This window comes from Pinus tabuliformis, chromosome 5_2 (genome assembly GCF_031772625.1).
Source record: "Pinus tabuliformis cultivar Carrire ecotype Pingquan chromosome 5_2, CPIR1, whole genome shotgun sequence".
NCBI classification, from domain to species: domain Eukaryota; kingdom Viridiplantae; phylum Streptophyta; class Pinopsida; order Pinales; family Pinaceae; genus Pinus; species Pinus tabuliformis.
In genome coordinates this window covers 194,190,214-194,210,474 of record NC_142306.1, presented here as the reverse complement: position 1 = coordinate 194,210,474, position 20,261 = coordinate 194,190,214, and the positions used below count along the sequence as shown (strand labels likewise).

Genomic DNA, 20,261 nt, shown 5'->3' with positions numbered 1-20,261 from the left:
ACCAAGAAAATATGTGAGCTCACCAAGCAGGGAAATTTTAATTCTTTCTGCATCACCAAAGCAAAGTTTTGACTCATGGCTTCTTCATTGCTACCAAAGATGATATCATCAACATACACAACAAATATTAGAAATTTATCATTGTCAATTTTTATATATAGATTGTTATTTGTTGAACCTTTTGAAAAACCTTGTTGATGGAGGTATTTGTCCAAACAATAATACCAAGCTCTTGGAGCTTGTTTAAGGCCATAGAGAGCCTTTCTGAGTCTGCATACAAGTTTTGGATCATTTCCAAGGACGAATCCATCTGGTTGCTCAATATACACTTCTTCTTCTAAGTCTCCATTTAGAAAGGCAGATTTCACATCCATTTGATATACTTTGAACTTCTGAAAGCTAGAAAGAGCAAGGAACATTCTTATGGCTTCAAGTCTAGCAACTAGTGCAAAAGTTTCTTCAAAGTCTATACCTTCTTGTTGAGCATAAACTTTACAAACAAGTCTGGCCATGTTTGTAATAACATCTCCATTTTCATTCAGATTGTTTTTGAATATCCATTTGGTCCCTATGACATTCTTATCATTAGGTCTAGGAACCAAATCCCAAGTGTTATTCTTTTCAATCTGCTCAAGTTCTTCATTCATGGCCTTGACCCAGAATTCATCTTTGCATGCTTCACTTATATTTCGTGGTTCGATAGAGGAGAGCAATGCTAGATATCTTGAAGCTTCTGTAATAGTTCTTCTTGTTTGTACACCTGCCCCTTTCTGCCCCAAAATTTGAGTCTCTGGATGATTCTTTTGGACGTACCTGGATGGAGTCTTTTCTTCTACCCTTATCTGTTCTTCTGGTGCCTCATAGATTTCTTCTTCAACATTAGTCTGATTTGATGTTGAAGGATAGTCCTCATCATCATCAAAATCTTCAGATTTTACCTACTTTGGATTGTTTCCTGCTTCATCAACCACCACATCAATACTTTCAACAATTTTTCAAAGTCTTTTATTGTAACATTTATATCCTTTACTTCGGAAGAGTAACCAAGGAGAATGCCTTCATCTGCTCTAGGTTCAAACTTGCCAAGTTTTTCATCAGTCCTTTTGATGTAACATTTGCTTCCAAAGACTTTGAAGTATTTTACAATAGGAGTCTTACCATACCAAAGTTCATGAGGAGTTTGAGTGCTGTTTACCTGGACGTTTGATTTGTTGATAATAGTAACGGCAGCAAATGTATCTTAACCCCAGAAGGTTGTAGGAGTTCTAGAATCATCAAGCATAACACGAGCCATCTGTTAAACCGTTCTGTTGATCCTTTATACCACTCCATTTTGCTAAGGAGTCCTTGCAGTAGAGAATTCCCTTCTTATTCCATGTTCTTCACAAAAGTCAAAAAATTCATTCGAGGTAAATTCCCCTCCTCGATTAGACCTGAGGCATTTGATTTTGTGATCTGATTCATTTTCAACCAAGGCTTTGAATGCTTTGAACTTTTCGAAAGCTTCATCTTTATGCTTTAGAAGTCCTATCCAACACATTCTGGAAAAGTCGTTAATGAACAATATAAAGTATTCTTCTCCATGAGGTGACTTTTTCCTTGATGGACCACACAAATCAGTATGGACAAATTCAAGTGGCTTACTAGCTGATCCTTCCTTCTCATGGAAATGTGCTCTAGTTTGCTTACCAAACTGACATGATTTGCATATTTTGTTGTCTGGAATTCTGATGTCAGGAAGATCACGAACAACCCAATCTTTGCATGATTTCTTATCTGAGGGAATAGATGCCCCAATCTTCTGTGCCATAGCCAGTGTTCATCATTTTTTCTTAGATAGCATTGTTTTTGTCCTCCCTTGAGTATGTATAAATTATTTGGAGTTCTTATGCCTTTGATCACTGTTTCTCCTGTATCAAACTCACGAACAATACATCCATTTGATCGAAATAGTACCTCATTTCCTTGATCACACATTTGACTAACACTCAATAGATTATGCTTTAAGCCATCAACATACATAACATTTCCATCTTTGACTTTTTCTTTTAAAAGAACAGAGCCTTTACCTTTTACGAGAGCAGGGGTGTCATTTCCAAATGAGACCTTCCTTTCCTTTTCTAAGGCACTATATGACTGAAGTTTTTATTTATCACCTGTCATATGTTTCGAGCATCCACTGTCGATGTACCACTAATTTTCCTGTCCTTCCGCATATAAGGCTATACCACATCTTTCTGTTTGCGGTTCTTTCTTTCTCCATGTTTTGGGACCCAATGAAGCTTGCTCCTTCTAAGATGTTTGCCAAAACTTACTCCTGCATTCAGAATCTTTATGACCAAAGTTGTTACAAATAGAGCATTTTATTTCATTTTCAAGAGCAAAAAAGTTATTGTAGGTCCTCTTCATGATCCCAGTCACACTCCTTTGATTTCGTGCTTCTCTAGTCATGATGGTCTTGTAGGCAACACATTGAGTAGCTTTGTGTCCAAAGTTATGACATGAGAAACATTGGCCATTAAAGAAATTCCTACGATTATCAAATCTACTGACCAGGTGATTGTAGTTTCCATTGACATTCATTCTTGAGGCAAATTGAGAGTGATTTACCTACGGTTGGTTGTATCTTCTGTTCATCCTTGAAGTAGATTGACCCCGATTTACCTGATGATCCACTTTATGCCTTTGCTGACGATTGTCAACATATTCACTTCTCCTTACTGCATCAAGATAACTCTTGGAGGTGGATGGCTTCTGTGCTTGAGATGCTTCTTCAGTATATCCAAGACCTGTCTTGATTAGAGGAGAACGCTGCACTTTGATAATATCATCTAAAGTTTCAGATCCTTTAGAAAATCTAAGATTAAGAGCTTTTGTTTTCTCAATATCTTTTCTAAGTCCCATAATTTCACATTCTAACTTTTCATTGTGTTTTTCCCTTTCAGCAAGTTGGTATGTCAGAGTATCTATAATCATACTCTTTTCATCTAAACATCTTTTAAGTTTCGAAATTTCTTCATAGAGATCATCTTCATCTATAGCATCCAAGAAATCATCATCTTCAAAAGCCATCAAAAGTCTATAATCATTACCATGTTCATCTTCATCACTATTTGAAAATCTATCGTTGTCTTCATGTGTATAATAGCTCTTCCTACTTACACTCTGTTTTCTATTCCATTTAACCGTTTCCTTACCTTTATCATGCTTACCTTTATGAGGACATTTGGCTGCATAGTGACCAACTCTTCCACAAGCAAAGCATTTGAAAGCCAACTTACCTCTTAATCTTCCAGAACCCTGTTGAAGGTTCTTGACAAAAGTTGATTCTTCCTCTCATTCTGATGTATGTCCTAACTCATTGTATTCTCCTTTTCCTAAATCTTTGAATGTGGCTTCTCTCATGTCTGATGGACCCCCTTCTCTCATTTCTAAGGCAGTTAGGATATCGTGCAGCTGTGACATAGTAATACTCTGAAGATTCCGCTTTTCTTCTATGGCAGAAACTTTTGAATCAAACTTAGAAGACAAGGATCTTAGAACCTTTTCAACTAAAGTAACTTCTTTTATCCCTTTACCCAAGTTTTTCATGCGATTAACAATCTCATCCATACGTAGGAAATAATTAGCTACACTTTCATCATTGTGCATTTTGAGAGTTTCATATTGAATTATGAGAGATTGTAGTTTTGCACATTTTACCTGATCGTCTCCTTCATAGATTAGAATGATCTTTTCCCATATTTCTTTGGTGGTTTTCAGCTGCATAACCTTGACGAATTCTGATTGTGATAGACTCCCCAATAGAGTATTGACAGCCTTTGCATTTGTTTTAGACTACTTTTTACCTGTTGTATCTGTAGGAGTTGTTGCTGGAAATGTGTATCCTCCTTCCACGATATCCCAAACTTCTATTCCAAGAGATTGAAGATATGTTGTGGTTCTCACCTTCCAATAAATGAAGTTGCTCCCATCAAAAATTGGTGGCTTGATGGATGCCTCTTTTTCGTAGTTGCTCATGATGATAGATCTTCCTTCAAGCGATCAAGCTTCTTCTGAAGGACCTGCTCTAATACCAATTGTTGGAAATAATACTTGGGGAGGGGGGGGTGAATTAGCATTAGAAATTAAACAATTTTTCATTTCCATAAATAGACTGATATACGCTACTTCTGTTAATTCAACCTGTGTATATACACAACTATGTTTAGAGAAAACTGCGTATATCTTACAGACTTATAATTTAGTTAGCTGATCTTAATTTATGTATCAGAACCATAAAACAGTAATCAAGTGTAGTAAATAGTACAAGAAATCACACACATGAACACAAGATATAAGGTGGAAACTCAATGTGGGTGAAAACCACCTACTGCAATTCATCTCTATCTTCTTTTAATAAGAAACTTATTTTTACAATATTTCTGTACTGGTGCAGTCTTATACCAATATGCAGGCTTCTACCTGCAGAAGTCTACAACCTTCTCTTGTTTTCCAGCTTCTTCTGGAAGGGAGCTACAACCCCCTTAGCTCTTGTACTAGCTAATGTACTAGTACATAGGTGCTAACCTACAGAACTCTTTTCTTCAAGGGACCATGTTTCATAAATTTTCACACTGGTTCCATCAATAGCATCAATCAAACATCAAAATATATCTGCATCAATTAGTCTCCCTTGTACTAACCAAAACTAAATAAAACAATCACTTCTCTGAATGTTGTAACCAAAATAAAGTAACAATACCAGAACCCAGAACACTGCAGCAGTAAATAGAAGTAGCTAAAACATATTTTATTAGACATACACTACTTCAATATGTAGAACCTACCTGCATATGCTTCTATATGAAGGAAAAACTATGTATACACTATTTTGAATTATCGCACCAATGTGTATATGTGCCTTTTCTATACTGAACCTGCGTACAGATCTGTAAAAGATAATCTACCCTTTTCAACTATTCAGACATCAGTTATACCTAGATTATCAGATTTACAGATCATGACATGCGCCAAATATAAAAGAGAAAAATCACACAAAGATACTTCTCATCGAGCCTTAAGATATTGACCCATCAATTGAACTTATCCTTCTTCTAGCGCTCAGGTTCCTCCTTGATTCAGATCCAGCTATGCACCATAACCCAATCACCAGTATTCTAGATCTTTCTCTTCATTAGATATTCAATGCTTGAGTGCCCTTACCTAATGATCTCCTCCTCCTTTTATAGTCTTATGCCTTAATACCATGGTCCAAAACCACTTAGAAGCAATACCTTGGACCAAGTACCTGGAGTCAACACGTTGGTCAAGATACCTTGGATCAATACCATGGGTCAAAATAGCAAGGACCAAATACCACGGACCAAAACCAAGTTTTCCAACATGTACGCATTTTTCCTTGCATGAAAGTACGTGTATACGCATACACGCCTTCTAGACTTCTAACTCGTGTGTATACGCGGCTTAGTCAAGGGGAACCTGCGTATATCTCTTTTCCTTAATTCTGAGAGCTTGAATTGTGATTTGTCATCTGAGTGAGTTGCCATCAAGGACAACACCTGTGTCATAATGCCAACATGGAGGTGGTTTAACCTCTAGATTCCCTTGATTTTTCTTGGATTGGTTGGCCTATGAGATCCCACATTCATGCTTGGAATATGGGATAGGGGTGACTCGCTGAAAGAGAGATTTCATTTGGCCATGTCCATGGTTGGGTGGTATGCGAAAGTCCCAAACTTGGTTGGATTTTCCTATGTTTAATAAAAGCTAAGTTCTCTTACTTTTGCACTTGTTTATATAATGGTTTTCATACCTCTGATATTTATATGGTTTTATGTTGGTTATAAGCATGGTTATATCACTGGTTCATGTCATGGTTATTTCATGTATTTACTTGTAATTGTTAAATGGAAGGATGAAATACCTAATTGATGTTACAATAGTTCAATGAAGAAGGTGGTGATCCTTCTAGTTATGTTTCATAAGTGATTTAATTCATTCATGTTTTGTCTTGTATCCTAGACCTATAGGTTGCATTGATGCCAAGTGTTTGACATAATCTCAGTCCTGGTTGGGATGTTGAGGCTTAATCATGAGGTTTATTTTATTTTATTATCATTGACATCATGCCTTTGATGGATTCTAGAGGTTGTAACAAGTTCTGGGTAGAGGCCAATATTCTCGGCTAGAAACGTGGCTCAAATCTCGTGGATGTTGGTACAATTCTGCTAAAATGAGTCGATGGAAGTTGGCACATAGGCCTGTGAGAGAGAATTTGGCTTCTAGACACTATCATGCCTATATCATGAGAGCGACTATGGGTTAAAAGGCTTAAAACAACAGTGGGACTTAGGGACAGGATGACTAAGTGGCAGACATGTCTCTTGAGGGTGTTGTTGTTGATGTGGATGGGTTTGTTTGATACGTTCTATCGATTCCACTCACTTAAGGTCACCAAGGAAGTTGAATCCCTTATAATTACCCTCTCGTCACATATTTACCTTGGATTTTTGGTTGCTTAGGTGGACCTGGGGGAGGGGTGTTACAGATTCATATCACAGTGTGGTTGTGCTCTTTTTGGGTGAAGGTGCTCGGTCATGCATGCATAAGTTGCATGTGTGTCTCTTACGCTTGCATTTAATGTGCTTCGTGCAATGCATCATGTTGATCATTAGTGTAGTAAGGTTGTCATGAGGAACTTGATGTTGAATTTTTGGAATGCATCGTCAAGAATATATGACTAGTTATATGATTATATGCATCTTGATTAAATCCTTGTATGTTAAGTTGCATTCTTGGTTGTTTGATTGAATGTATCATTCTTGTAGATTGGTTACAAGGATTGATTGCTTATGTTTGACTACATGTGTTCATATGTATGTGTGGTTGATTAGGCATTTCTTATGCATGTTGATAGTTTGAAGTGGTAATGTGTATAGTGGAGTAACGGTTGTTGTCATGCATGAGGTCATAGCATGCATTATTGATATCACCTTGCATTGATGACGGGACCCTAACTAGAATGATGTTTATGAATTGATACACTTATTCAATATAAGTCTATACGTTGTTATGATTTTGATATACATGTATCACACTGATTTGATGATCTTGCAAGGAAGGTATCCTGAGTCCCAAAATTATGTTATTGGTTTATTGTGGTTTGGTTTAGCTGACATAGTATGCCTTGCAGGAAATATATCAGATGGCTAGCAAGGTGGTAGACTACATAGAATCTACCTATGCATCAAATGGGCAGCGTGGTGTGGGGTACTATTATGATTTGGAAGACACACTAAGAATCTTGAAGGAAGAAATAATGAATTGCAAGGCAGACAATGACAAAATCATGCAGGCACAAGAGAAACAAGAAGAGTTGAATGTGATACTACTTCAGAGTTTGTTAGAATTACAGCGACATGGGCCATTTTAGATCAGCCATGGACACGAGGACAGAAATAATGGGGCATATGATAGTAGGTCTCCTAGTAGAGACATGTCAGATAGTTTTGACAGTCAATCAGGGATGGATGGTTGTTGGACAATCTCGATAGGAGAGGTGATTGACACATGTATTATTCCAGTTCTAGCTCTACCAGGCATCATGATCATCATCGTTATCATCCTTATAGGAGGAGTGATAAGGGATACTTTCCAGATGATTTTAAGAAGGCAAAGCCACCTACCTTTGATGGAGAGATGAATAAATCACTGGATGCAGGGGCATGGTTGCTTGGTATGAAGAAATTCTTCTGATTGCATGATTATTCAGAAAACATGAAAGCAAAGATAGTCACTTTCAGTATCAAAGGTAAAGTGGATATTTGGTGGGAAGATGTGAAAAATGTTAAAGGTATACATGAGGATGATTTGAATTGGCATGAGTTTTAGAAGCCCTTCAAGAAGAAATACTTATCGAATAGGTACTATGGTGACAAAGCTAAGGAGTTTTTATGAGTTGTGGATGGGTTCTATGACAGATGATGAGTATACTAGTAAATTTTTGGAGTTCTTGAGATATGTGCCTTACCTAAGGGAGGAGAAGGCCAAGGTTCAAATATTCATCAGTGGATTTCTAGTAGCATATAGAGACCGGATTGAGTTCAATTTGCCTAGATCATTGGATGAGGCCATCTGAGAGTTGAAGCATTTTTATGAACATTCGAAGTGCAAAGTTGATCCTAAGCATTACTTGAAAAGAAATGAGAAATATAAATGAAAATGGCCACCAAAGAGAGGAATACCTCAAGGTGCAAGTGAGAAAGAAAATCTAGTTGCTTACAAGAGGTTCAATATAGCTGAGAAGGGACGTGGAGAGCAGTAAGCTAGAGGGAATGGTAGGGAACCATTGTAGTGTTTGATATGTGGTAAGGATCATCGTAAGAGGGATTGTCCATAGTATCAAAGTGGTGGTTAACCCTAGATCTATAGTGCTCATGAGGCACATAAAATTGGTGATTTTTGTCATAGCATTCCTCGGATCTATGCAGTTGTGGACAACAAGCAGGAGGATCATCATGAATAAAACATTGAGATGGATGGTAAGCTTCGTGATCAAGGTGTTTCTATTTTGATTGATCTTGGATCTATCTATAGGTATATTAATACTGACCTGGTGGATAATTGTGGTTTGAGAAAAGAAATGCATGTAGAATCTTGGTTGGTACAGTTGGCTACACGTACAAATAAGTGAGTTCACCATTGGGTAAGAGCTTGCACATTTGAGTTAAATGGTATCCCTACAACAACACATTTGAATGTATTTCCATTGGGATCATATAATATGCTTTTGGTTATGGATTAGATATACCTTCACATGATCAAAGTGGATTTCCTCAACAAGGCCATTGAGTGTGTGGATGATAGTGGAGAAAATAGGACTTTGCAGGGAAAGAAGAAGCCTACATCAGTGAGGATGGTTACCACTATGTAGGCTAAGCATAGTTGCAAAAAAGGTTGTGTGATGTTCATAGTCCACATTTCTAGTGACAAGGGTAAGAAGGTTGAGGATGTTGATGTGTTAGGCATGTACCCAATTTTTTAGGAGTTTCAGGATGTATTTCCTGAGGACATTACAAAGTAACCACCTCACAGGGAGGTAGACTTTTCTATTGAGTTGGTTCCAGGGGCAGCACTAGCATCAAAAGCACCTTACCAATGAGCACACCTGAGTTGGTAGAGTTGAAGTTGTAGTTAAAAGTGATGCTTGAAAAGGGATACATTAGGCCAAGTATATCACATTGTTGCACCAATGTTGTTCGTAAAGAAGAAAGATGATACTATTGGATTATGCATTGACTTCAGGCAGTTGAATAAAGTAATGATCAAGAACATGTACCATTTTCCAAGGATTGATGATTTGTTTGATCAGTTGAAGGGAGTAGCAGTGTTCTCTAAGATCGACCTGAGATCGGGACACCATCAAGTACCCCATCAAGAAAGAGGATATATTCAAGATTGCATTCAGGACCAGGTATGGGCATTATGAGTTTTTTGTTGTTCCATTCGGTTTGACTAATGCTCTAACTACATTCATTTGCTTTATGAATAGTGTGTTGCATCTTTATCTGGAAAAAAAATTATTGTATTCATTGATGACATACTGGTATATTCTAAGAATGAGGAAGAACATGCCGAGTATTTAGCAGCAATGTTGAGATTGCTAAGAGAGCATCAGTTGTATGCCAAACTTAGCATGTGAAGCTTCTTTTAGACTAAGGTACATTACTTGGGCATGTTGTCTCCAAGGATTACATAACAGTAGATCTAGAAAAGATGAGAGTTATCATGGAGTGTGCAGCTCCTATGAATGTGGATGAGGTGAGATCATTTATGGGATTGCAGGTTACTATAGGAGGTTCATTAGGAACTTCTCACGCATTACATATATTATCACATCGTTGTAGAGGAAAGGTAAGAATTTTGAATGGAAGAATAATGTGAGGCTAGTTTTGAGCAGCTTAAGAGGTTGTTGACACATGCACCAGTGCTAAATATTGTGGATCCAGACAAGGAGTTTGTATTACATACATATGCTTGCAAGAGAGGACTTGGTGGATTTCTCATGCAAGAAGGATATGTAGTGTGCTATGAGTCACAGAAATTGAATGAGAATGAGAAGAACTACCCCATGCATGATATTGAGTTGGCAACAATTATACATGCATTGAAGATGTAGAGGTATTATCTTCTTGGTAGGAATTTTACATTGATGAGCGATTGCAGTGGGTTGAGTTATTTGGTTGACAAGTCGAATCTAAATGCCAGGCAACTTAGATGACCTTAGAAGGAAGGCACAGGTAAATCATATCAAAGCTATGATCTCTTATGGGATAGAGTTATAAGATAGGATGTTGCAGGCAAGATAGAAAGATGACAAATACATGGAGATTATGCACAGGTTATAGTAGAGAACAGGTACAATAGAGCACAGGTACAGGTACAACTTCTTAAGGGATGTGTGAGCTCAAGAGATTATCTTGAGGGAGATTCATGCCAAGGCATACTCAGGTCATCCAATATATCAGAAGATATTGACGATGGTGAAGAAGTTCTACTATTGGTCGAATTTTAAGAAGGAAGTGGTAGATTTTGTGGCTAGATGTTTAGACTGTCAGCAGGGTAAGGTGGAATGTAAGCATCCAGGTGGTTTACTATAGCCTATAGTGATTATGGAATGGAAATGGGAGTCATTTCCATGGATTTCATTACAGGTCTTCCAAGGATAGTGAGGCAGCATGATTCAATTATGGTCGTGGGCGGCAGGTTTAGCAAGGTAACTCAATTCATTGCAACGAATACTACATATTCATCCAGTGAAATTGCGTAGGTGGTCATTAAAGAGATAGTAAGACTGCATGGTGTTCCGAGAAGATTGTGTTGGGAAATGATGCAATGTTCACTTCCAAGCTTTGGAAGGAGCTATTTGTAGGCTTGGGTATGGAGTTGGCCTTCAGTACAACTTATCATTCGTAGACATATTGATAGATAGAGAGGGTCAACAAGATCTTGGTGGATATGTTGAGGATATTTGGGATGCACCAGGAGAGGAAATGGGAGGAGTATCATCCTTTGCTTGAGTTTGCATATAATAATGTTTATCAGGAGTCATTGAGGATGAGTCCTTTTGAGGAATTGTATGGGTGGAGTTGTAACAATCCCATTAGTTGGAGTGATCTAGTGAACATGGTACTTATTGGACCAGATATGTTGGCTGACATGGAGCAAAAAATGGAGGTGATAAAGAAGAATCTAAATGAAACATAAGATAGACAAAAGAGTTATCTGGATCAACACAGGGTGTTCAAGGAGTTTCATGTTGGGGATCATGTGTATTTGCGCATCAAGCCCAAGAAAATCTCTTTGAGGATTGGTTCATGTGTCAAGTTGGCACCATGGTATTGTGGGCCTTTCGAGATCCTTGAAAGGATTGGACTAGTGGCATATCGACTTGCACTACCTCCAACAATGAAATTCCATGATGTTTTCCATTTTTCATTGCTTAAGGGTATATAAAGGATGTTGATCATGTTATTGATTGGTCTGTATTACAGGTGGAGCAAGAAGGAGAGTTCCAGCTGAAGCCTCAGTACATATTACAGCGGAAGCCTCTCATGCTCAGGAATAGATCCATAGAGAAATTTAAAGTGCAGTGGAAGCACTTTGGGCCTAAAGAAGCTACATGGTAGATGGTGGATCATATGCAGGCCTAATATCCTTCATTGTTTGCTGGTTGAGGCAAAGAAGTTTTGGTTTGTTGTTGGTTTATGTTTGGCATATGTTTTGTTGATGTTTTGGTATATTTATGTATATGTATGTAAATACCTCCATGAGCTAAGTTATAAAGCTCCAATAAGCGATTTGGGTGTCATGCTATTATTCTTGTTATCTTGTCCTGTTTTTATGATGTTTTGCTTTTGAGTAGGTCTTTCATCGTAAACACTGTAACGAGCTAAGTTATAAAGCTCCATCATCAGTATGTTTTCTTTTCAATGATTTTTCTGAGGTTTTTATGTGGTTTAAACACCTAGGATGGTGTTTCCCAAGGGGGAGGGTTCTGTAAGATCCCTAGTGAAAAGTCCATGTAATAAAATTTAATAAAGGCAAAATATGACCACGGTTAAGGGACACTTATGCCAAGTTGAATGTTGGGAAAATATATCTTAATGGGCATCACTCGATATGTGTTTGGGCTAAGGAAAATTGGCAAGGGCTATGGAAAAGACATTAAAAGGAAGAAAGGAAATTTTGGCACATTTATATATGAAAATAAAGGAAGATAGTAGAAAATTAAGGTGAAAGGTCACAGGTTACATGTGAGGAGGAAAATGAAGAAAAATAATGGAAAATGAAGAAAATAGAGGCCTCATTCATAAAATGGCTTCTCAGGATAAGTTGGTAGCCTTATTTCAATTCAAATTTGGAACTCTCTCATTATTTTGTCTCTCTCTCACTCTTGGTCACGTAGAGTTTTCTTCGAGCACTCTAGCTTTAGATCAAGGAATGAAAAGAAAGCAAAGGGAAAGGAAGGAAAGAAAGGATCAAGGAAGAAGAGAAGGATCATGAAACTTTAGTATGAATACTGGTAGGTAACCTTTTGCATGTGTGATTTCCTAGCTGATTTGGACATCGATGGCTTTGCATGTTGGTGTATGATTCTCTTACTATTGGCGGTATGGTTTTGTCAGGTTATGACAATGGTTTTCAGCATAGCCTTTTGTTTTTTTGGATGTCATGGTATGTTGGGATGTTTATCTTGGTTTTGATCTTTGGTTGGCCAGATGGATTTCGAAATCCAGGGCAGAGGTGGTATCAGGTTTCATTCCCAAAGGCACGGAAATCCCTTGACCAGTTTTGGCGGGATAGATGGTAAAGCATGAGGGAGGAGTCTCGGTTTAGGGTCTAGTGATCTAGGTTTGGATTGTGGTAAAGCCTGAGTGACTGGTCTCGGTTTAGGGCCTACTGATCCGAGATCGGATTGCGGTAAATCCTGAGGGACAAGGATATGGAAAATTCCTCAATGATAATGATGGATTTGAGATGGAATTCCAACTTTGATTTGGTTGTGATCGGAGCACTGGGTTTGGTGTGATCATGGTTTGGTGAGGGTGGACGTGGTTTAACCTCTGGATTTCCTTGATTTTTCTTGGATTAGTTGTTCTATGAGATCCCACATTCATCCTTCGAATATGGCATAGGGGTGACTGGCTAGAGAGATTTGGTTCGGCCATGTCTATGGTCAGGTGGTACATGGAAGTCCCGAACCTGGTCAGATTTGCCTACGTTTAATAAAAGCTAAGTTCTCTTTCTTTTGCACTTATTTATATGTGGATTTAATGGTTGTCATGTCTCTGATATTTATATGGTTTTATGTTGGTTATAAGAATTGTTATATGACTGGTTCGTGTCATGGTTATTTCATGTATTTACTTGTAATTGTTAAATGGATGGATGAAAGACCTAATTGATGTTATAGCAGTTCAATGGAGAAGGTGGTGATCCTTCTAGTTATATTTCATAAGTGTTTTCAATAATTCATGCTCTGCCTTGTATCCTAGACCTGTAGGTTGCATTGTGCCAAGTGTTTGATAGAATGTCAGTCCCAGTTGGGGATGCTCAGGCTTAATCCTGAAGTTGATATTGATTTATTAGCATTTTCATCTTGTCTTTGATGGATTATGGAGGTTGTAACAAGTTCTGGGGAGAGGTCGAGATTATGGGCTAGAAAAGTGGCTCAAATCTTGGGTTCGTTGTCACAGGTCTACTAAAAAGTGTCCAGGGACACTACCACATAGGCCTGTGAGAGCGACTTTAGCTTTTTGATGCTTCTATGCCTATAAAATGAGAGCGACCAGGGTTAAAAGGCTTAAAACATCCGTGGGACTCATGGATAGGATGTCTGAGTGGCTGACATGTCTCTTGAGGGTGTTGTTGTTGATGTGGATGGGTTGGTTTGATATGTTTTGTCAATTCCATTTCCTTAAGGTCACCAAGGAAGTTGAATCCCTTATAGTGACCTCTCTCATCGCATGTTTACCTCGGTTGGTCGGTTGCTTTGGTGACTTGGGAGGAGGGGGTGTTACACATATCACCACACAAGCATACACATCATGAGCAGAAAACACATGAACACAAAGGTTTTACATGGAAACCCTTACAAGAAAGAAACAGCAAAGCTTGTTATATTTATTCATGTAAAATATGAGCACCTACTCTATTACATCAATATTTTTTATGAGCCACCACTCACAGCAAGCAAAAACTCCCTTTGATTATTTTCTAGCACACACTAGTAGGAAGCACCAACTCCCTCCTTTGTAGACACTTGTCAAGCTTACTAGAAGCACCATGTGAAGCACCAACTTCGTGAATTTGTTGTAAGCACCAACTTGTAGCTCCTTGGATTTATGCAAGAACAAAGTTGGAGGAGACACCAACCCCCAATAATTCTCAAGCACCCACTAGAGAGGGAAGCACCAACTTCCTACATGTAGGCTCCAACCGAAACTCAACTAGGAACTCAATGTTAACTCTCATTAGTAGCCTCTCTTATTGATATCAGCTCCACTCTCTTCAGCCCTTGGCCCGCGCAACACTTTGTATCTACTCGCCCTACTCACTCTACAACAACATACTATCACTACCACAACATCATACTACTCTCGACCCTCCTTTCAACTGCACACAACACCACACTCTTCTCGACCTTCATCATCTGTATAGGCACCTTCAACCTTTCACACAACCAGACTAGCTCTCTCTCGAGATCTATTTCTTCTTCTTACACATTGAGCCTTTCATAATAGAACAAGCTCACTTAGCCTCACATGAACGAGTGCACTCATAACACACAACTCTCCACACCGAACCCATCTACACAATTTCTCTCTCCACTTCTCTTTTCTTATCTAAGCTCCTGGGTCTTGTTCCTCTGCTGCACAATGCTCGATGCTACCTCTGATGCTTGTTTCCACATAGCTTGAGTGTACCTTTGTATGCCTCTCCATTATTTTGTTGTGTATGACTAGGTCACTACTGATGCAATAACCACTGAGAATGGGTATATGTGTACTTCTCCATACTTAGAAATAAATCCTCAGTCCACCTGCACACTCAATGAGGCTCTCCATGCTTATTCATGGCTCTCTAAGCTTGACTGTACCTTAAGATGGCTTCTCTGCACTTCATTTAATTCATCGACGTGTGTCTTAGCTCATGATAGGCCCACCACTTCATCTTGTACATCCATGGTCCTCTCTATCATAGTCTCCTACCTTAAACATTCATCATTGATGCCATCGACCCTTGATAATCGCTATTTACTTTGTTATCAACCCATTCATCCTCTAACACCTCTATGTTGCACTATCATAGCTCCACCCATCGTAACTTTTATTAAAACAATGTTATGATATTACAATATTCCAAAGTGATTTTAGCTCCTTCTTTCTTAGCCTCTTTTCCTATTTCCCCTTCATAGGACCACTACCTATGACCAATGGCTTCATATTTCATTGTGGTGCAATTTCAGGGCTCCCTGCATATCATAACTTCTTATTATTTTGTCGTTATGAAAACGGGAGATTTTGATGTTTCAAGCCCCTCTTGGTTAGCCTCTCTTGTTTTTCTCCATGGGACTGGGTGCCATGAACAGCAACATAGATTTTAGGTGCTAAGCCATTTAGAACTTGTTGGGGGATATCTCCTTGTATTCTACCATTGCACCCTGTGTTCTCTAGCTTCTATGACCAAGCCCTACCACATTGGAGCTCCCTATATCGAGACTTCCTCTCAATTCAATTATGGGGGAGTTATGAAATTTGATCCTCTGAAATACCTCCTACATGGCATCACATAACGCTTATGTGTTAAGCCAGATTTACACCCTTGGTTCTATTGGTTTTCTCGTCCAATTTCCAATACATCGAAGCTCCTTTCATAGGAACTGTTTCATAAAGCATTTGCACAGGAGTTATGAAACTCTGTGCTCTGAAATTCTTCATCGCACTTAGGGGCTAACCCTACTCTACTCTGCGCTCTTGGTCATTTGGGTCTCCCACGACCATGTGCCAGTCACATCTAAGGACCTTTCATCAGATCAGAACTTTTCTACAAAATAACTAGACATGAGTTATGAAAACTCCATCCTCTGATATGTTGACCTTTGAGATGATGTCATGATGCCATCATCACTCCACGTGGAACCTCCTTAGTGGTGACACGTGTCACCCAGATTTTCCCCATTAGGCCACTGAAAATGCCGAATTTGATAGCGACGTGTCCACCGTACAACCACGCCATGTTGATGTCATTTTCCAATTCAACTCCTCAGGGCCAATTACTTGGTGCCATGTGTCTGTTAGAGGAGAGAGAAAGGGTCTTCTTAGTTCTTGGTTTTTCCCCGAATTCCTTTGTAATTCCTCGGTCTTCTTAGTTCTTGGTTTTTTCCCGAATCCCTTTGTAATTCCTCTTCTTTTTCAAACCTGTACACTTCTAAGGAAATGTAATTTTTAAGGACTTATGATATTCCAAGGTTCGGATGGCCCCATCTTTCTTAAATTCAGCTTTAATACTTGATGAATCATTTTGGGTTTCTTTTAAAAATACTTTTGAGGTTCCGATATGCCTATTGTAATACCCCTTCATTGTTGTAATGTTGTTTTTTCTTTGGCTGAATCATGTTAGTGTGAATGTCGGAAAAGCTAAGATGTACATTGAAATGTATATGTAAACAAATAAAATTATTAATTTATAAATAATTTGGGTGAAAGTACTTGGGAATGAGACACTTGTGCATGGGATTCTTACCAAAGAAAGAAAAACAAAAATCTCATTAGTAATTGAGATTGAGATCATTTTTCCATAATAAATATTTTGGACAATATTTAATGGATAGGAGAGAAAAGCCAAATTAAATCCCCAAAGCACATTTTTTCCTATCCAAAAGACAAGATTGATGCTCTTCCCAGACAACTTGAAGATCTCTGCTTCAAAGACAACAATGAAGAAAATAAAAAGACAAGATTGATGCTCTGTGACAACTTGAAGATTTCTGCCTCAAAGACAACATTGAAGAAAATAAAGCTTAGTCAAAAGATGCTACAAGTCCATCTCAAGGCCCTTTTAACTTTGACTTAATATGTGAGCCGATGAGGACCCCCACCTTCCTCTGTGATGGGAGCCTTTTGTACATTTTCTTTTTGTTATCTCAATTCTGCGGAACCTATGTATGTCGCATCGATATTGTATCATTTTGGTCCGTAGCTACTTAGTGGTGATAGTATATGCTCTCTCAAAAAACCCTTTGAAATTGCTGAAATATACTGACCTCCCGAATATTTACCATGTTGAGAGACTAATTTATTACAAATATCTACTCACTATTTTTTTTAATTAATAATAATTTTAAATATAATTATAATTTAGTTAATTTTTAGAATTTTAAATCTTATAAAATTTATTATTAAATATTTTTTTTAATTATTATCAAAATTTATATAAACCACTTAATTTATATAAATTCACAAATTTAAGTTATATGAAGGCAATAATCCTTCATTAATTATACAAACATATCAGGTACCCTAAGTCACCTTTTAACCCATAAATTGTATAAGTCAATCTGAAATCATAATTTTTGAGGAAATTGTCAATGGAGTCATACGTTAACACACAAAGTATCGCTTCAAATCCTAGTTCACGCCTCGATTTTAGCAATTCATCTCAAAATTAAAATCTAGATTTTGGAGTAAGGAATGCTTCGACAATACAACCTTAACGTCATTTTCTTAGACTATCAATGACGAAGGACACTACTATAGTAGGGTCGAAGGCTTATGCAAAATATCGCAGGATCCAAGTACTGTGATCGTATTATTGTCTCCTACCACCAGCCGGAGCTGCCACCTCCCTGTCACTCTGAGATCCTTCCCCCTTTACCTCTCCTTCTTCCACACTAATCATAATATATAGCCACGCAAGGATTCCACACAGCGCAGAGTAACAGACGAGAGCAGGCAACACAGCAGAGCCCAGCAGCCCAGCGAAAGCCATGGAACCTAAAAATGTGTACATGGTGATGATGGAATACGATTCAGAATACGAGAGTCTCAGGGCTGACAGGTATTCCTCCTACTCATATCTCACTCTCCTTCATTGTTACTTACTATTTACTCTTCTTACTCTTCTTCATTTTTGCTTACTATTTATAAAAATGTTAGCAAAAAGGCGAGTATGTTTTCCTATAGTTGTGGTTAACATCTCGACTCAAACAGTCAACATAGACTGATACATCTTACCCAAAAAAGACCATGGTATCACTCAAACTGCACTCGATTTCTCAAAACTTAACTACGGTACACTCTATAAATGATACAGAGGGGGCTGATGTCTTATTCGTTGATTTGTACATGCAGAAATTCAGGAAACGAGCTTGATATCTATGTTAGCAATAAGCACGACATGGTACTACAGAAAACACTGGAGGCAGGGACTTATAAAAAGCATTTTTCATGGGCCATTGTGGATGGCTTCGCCGTTGAGATCTCATCTGACCAGGTACTGTATATATAATAATTCCCTCCATGCCCCATTTGTTCTGTCTATTTGTTTACTTTCTATCTCATCCATGTATCTGTTTAAATCTGTTGTACTAACCTGGCTCTATCAATATCCGTGGGTGTGAATTGCAATGGGTAGGCGGAAATGCTGCGATCCGCAGAAGGAGTAAGGTCCGTAGTGAAGGATCGGGAAATTGGACAGTGAAACTATTGCTGGCCTCTGCACAATCCCTTCTTTTCGTATTATTGTACAGCAAATATTGGCGCTGCCAGTTTTGGGCGTATGTATGTTTCAGTTCAAAACATAGGATTGCTTGATAAGCAATCGGTATCTCAAATATTTTCCGATCAAAATGTCAATGAGCAGTTAAGACTTATTATGTGGGGACATTTATCTCTGTTCCATTTTAGCAGTGGAGTAACTATAGACGGAGATAATAAATATGAAGGATTAATTCTATACTTTCATATGAGCATGTGTTAATTGTAGTGTAATTTGCAAGTAACTGTAATCCCATAACGCCGCTCCGAATCCCATAAGAATATGAGAATAGGGTTCACTCTGAGAGTAGGCCGACAACAGCACTGGCAGATTATACAATCCATTCATTTTTAAAGGCCATATCAAATAATAGAGAATGTGTTTGCTTAAAAATAACGTTGCAGCCAAGTCACAAACTACTGTCCAGGAAATCTAACCACAGACTTCAAGCTGGCTAACAGTAAAGGTTCATCGACATGTGTAGCTACTCGCCATAGCTCTCACACAACTTGTTTTCATATCCAATAATCTCTGTAATGCCTATGCTCTTGGTAGAATGTGATGTTTCATCAAACCCACAAACCAAGCGGCCAACCTGACACTGACTAACAATAAGGGTAGATGGACAAATCTAGCTAAGTACTAACGCTCTCGCGCCACTTATTCTTCATGACATGAACAGTCTCTGCACACTTTCTTCATATTTTCTGTGCTTACAAAGTAAAGTCTCAGGTTTATCAAACTCGACAAGAACAACATAAGAGTCAACCGTACAACGGCTTCCATCTGTGTTGGGAAAATCTTGATATCTTGGCACATGGCATTTCTTTAATAAGGTAGACAAAGCAATCAGTGACATCTTCTTTCGCTTTCTCGAATCTTTTAGGTAAAGGTGAAGAATCCGTAATCACTTTCCAATGAAAAAGTTTTTATTAATAATAATAATTTATTTTTGAAATATTATATTGTTGCATGAGACTTTTTTTGGGTTAAAATAGTTTTATTTTTGTAAAAAATATTTATATATATATATATAAATATAATTTGGAATAAAATTATGGAAATTTAAAGTATTTGCTTACATTTAGGGATAAAAAGACCGGTAAACTGTTAGTTTTGATGATGGAAAGAAGAAACTCTCACTGTTATTAACAATGAAATTATTATTAACATAAAATAAATTTTAACTATTATTAATATAAAATAAATTTTACTTGAGCTAACTTTTAAGACCATAAAGATGTATATATCTTGATCTTCTTTCCATTTAAAAATATAAATTTTTGAAAAAAATACATATACTTCATCTTTAAATCAATTTAAATAAAATAATTAATAAAATTTAATATTAATATTCAAACTATTGAATTGAACTTATAAATATTTTATGTATCATATATAGCTTTGTTCAAACATATCTATAAATATAAAAATGGTTA

General features: G+C 37.7%; 1 protein-coding gene across 1 annotated transcript; it reads left to right on the top strand.

The window, feature by feature from the left end:
• Positions 1 to 17,848: 17,848 nt before the first annotated feature.
• LOC149158233 (subtilisin-like protease SBT2.5) lies at positions 17,849 to 19,022 on the top strand. Its single transcript, XM_089437727.1, has 3 exons — positions 17,849 to 18,123; positions 18,417 to 18,558; positions 18,700 to 19,022. The coding sequence occupies exons 1-3, from the start codon at positions 18,053 to 18,055 to the stop codon at positions 18,763 to 18,765; spliced, it is 279 nt and encodes a 92-aa protein (XP_089293853.1). The 5' UTR covers positions 17,849 to 18,052; the 3' UTR covers positions 18,766 to 19,022.
• The last annotated feature ends 1,239 nt before the right edge of the window (positions 19,023 to 20,261 follow it).

Coding starts and splice junctions, on each gene's coding strand:
- LOC149158233 (XM_089437727.1), top strand. CDS start 18,053: ATGGAACCTAAAAATGTGTACATGGTGATGATGGAATACGATTCAGAA. Junction 18,124..18,416: donor GAGAGTCTCAGGGCTGACAG/GTATTCCTCCTA, acceptor TTGTACATGCAG/AAATTCAGGAAACGAGCTTG. Junction 18,559..18,699: donor TTGAGATCTCATCTGACCAG/GTACTGTATATA, acceptor TGCAATGGGTAG/GCGGAAATGCTGCGATCCGC.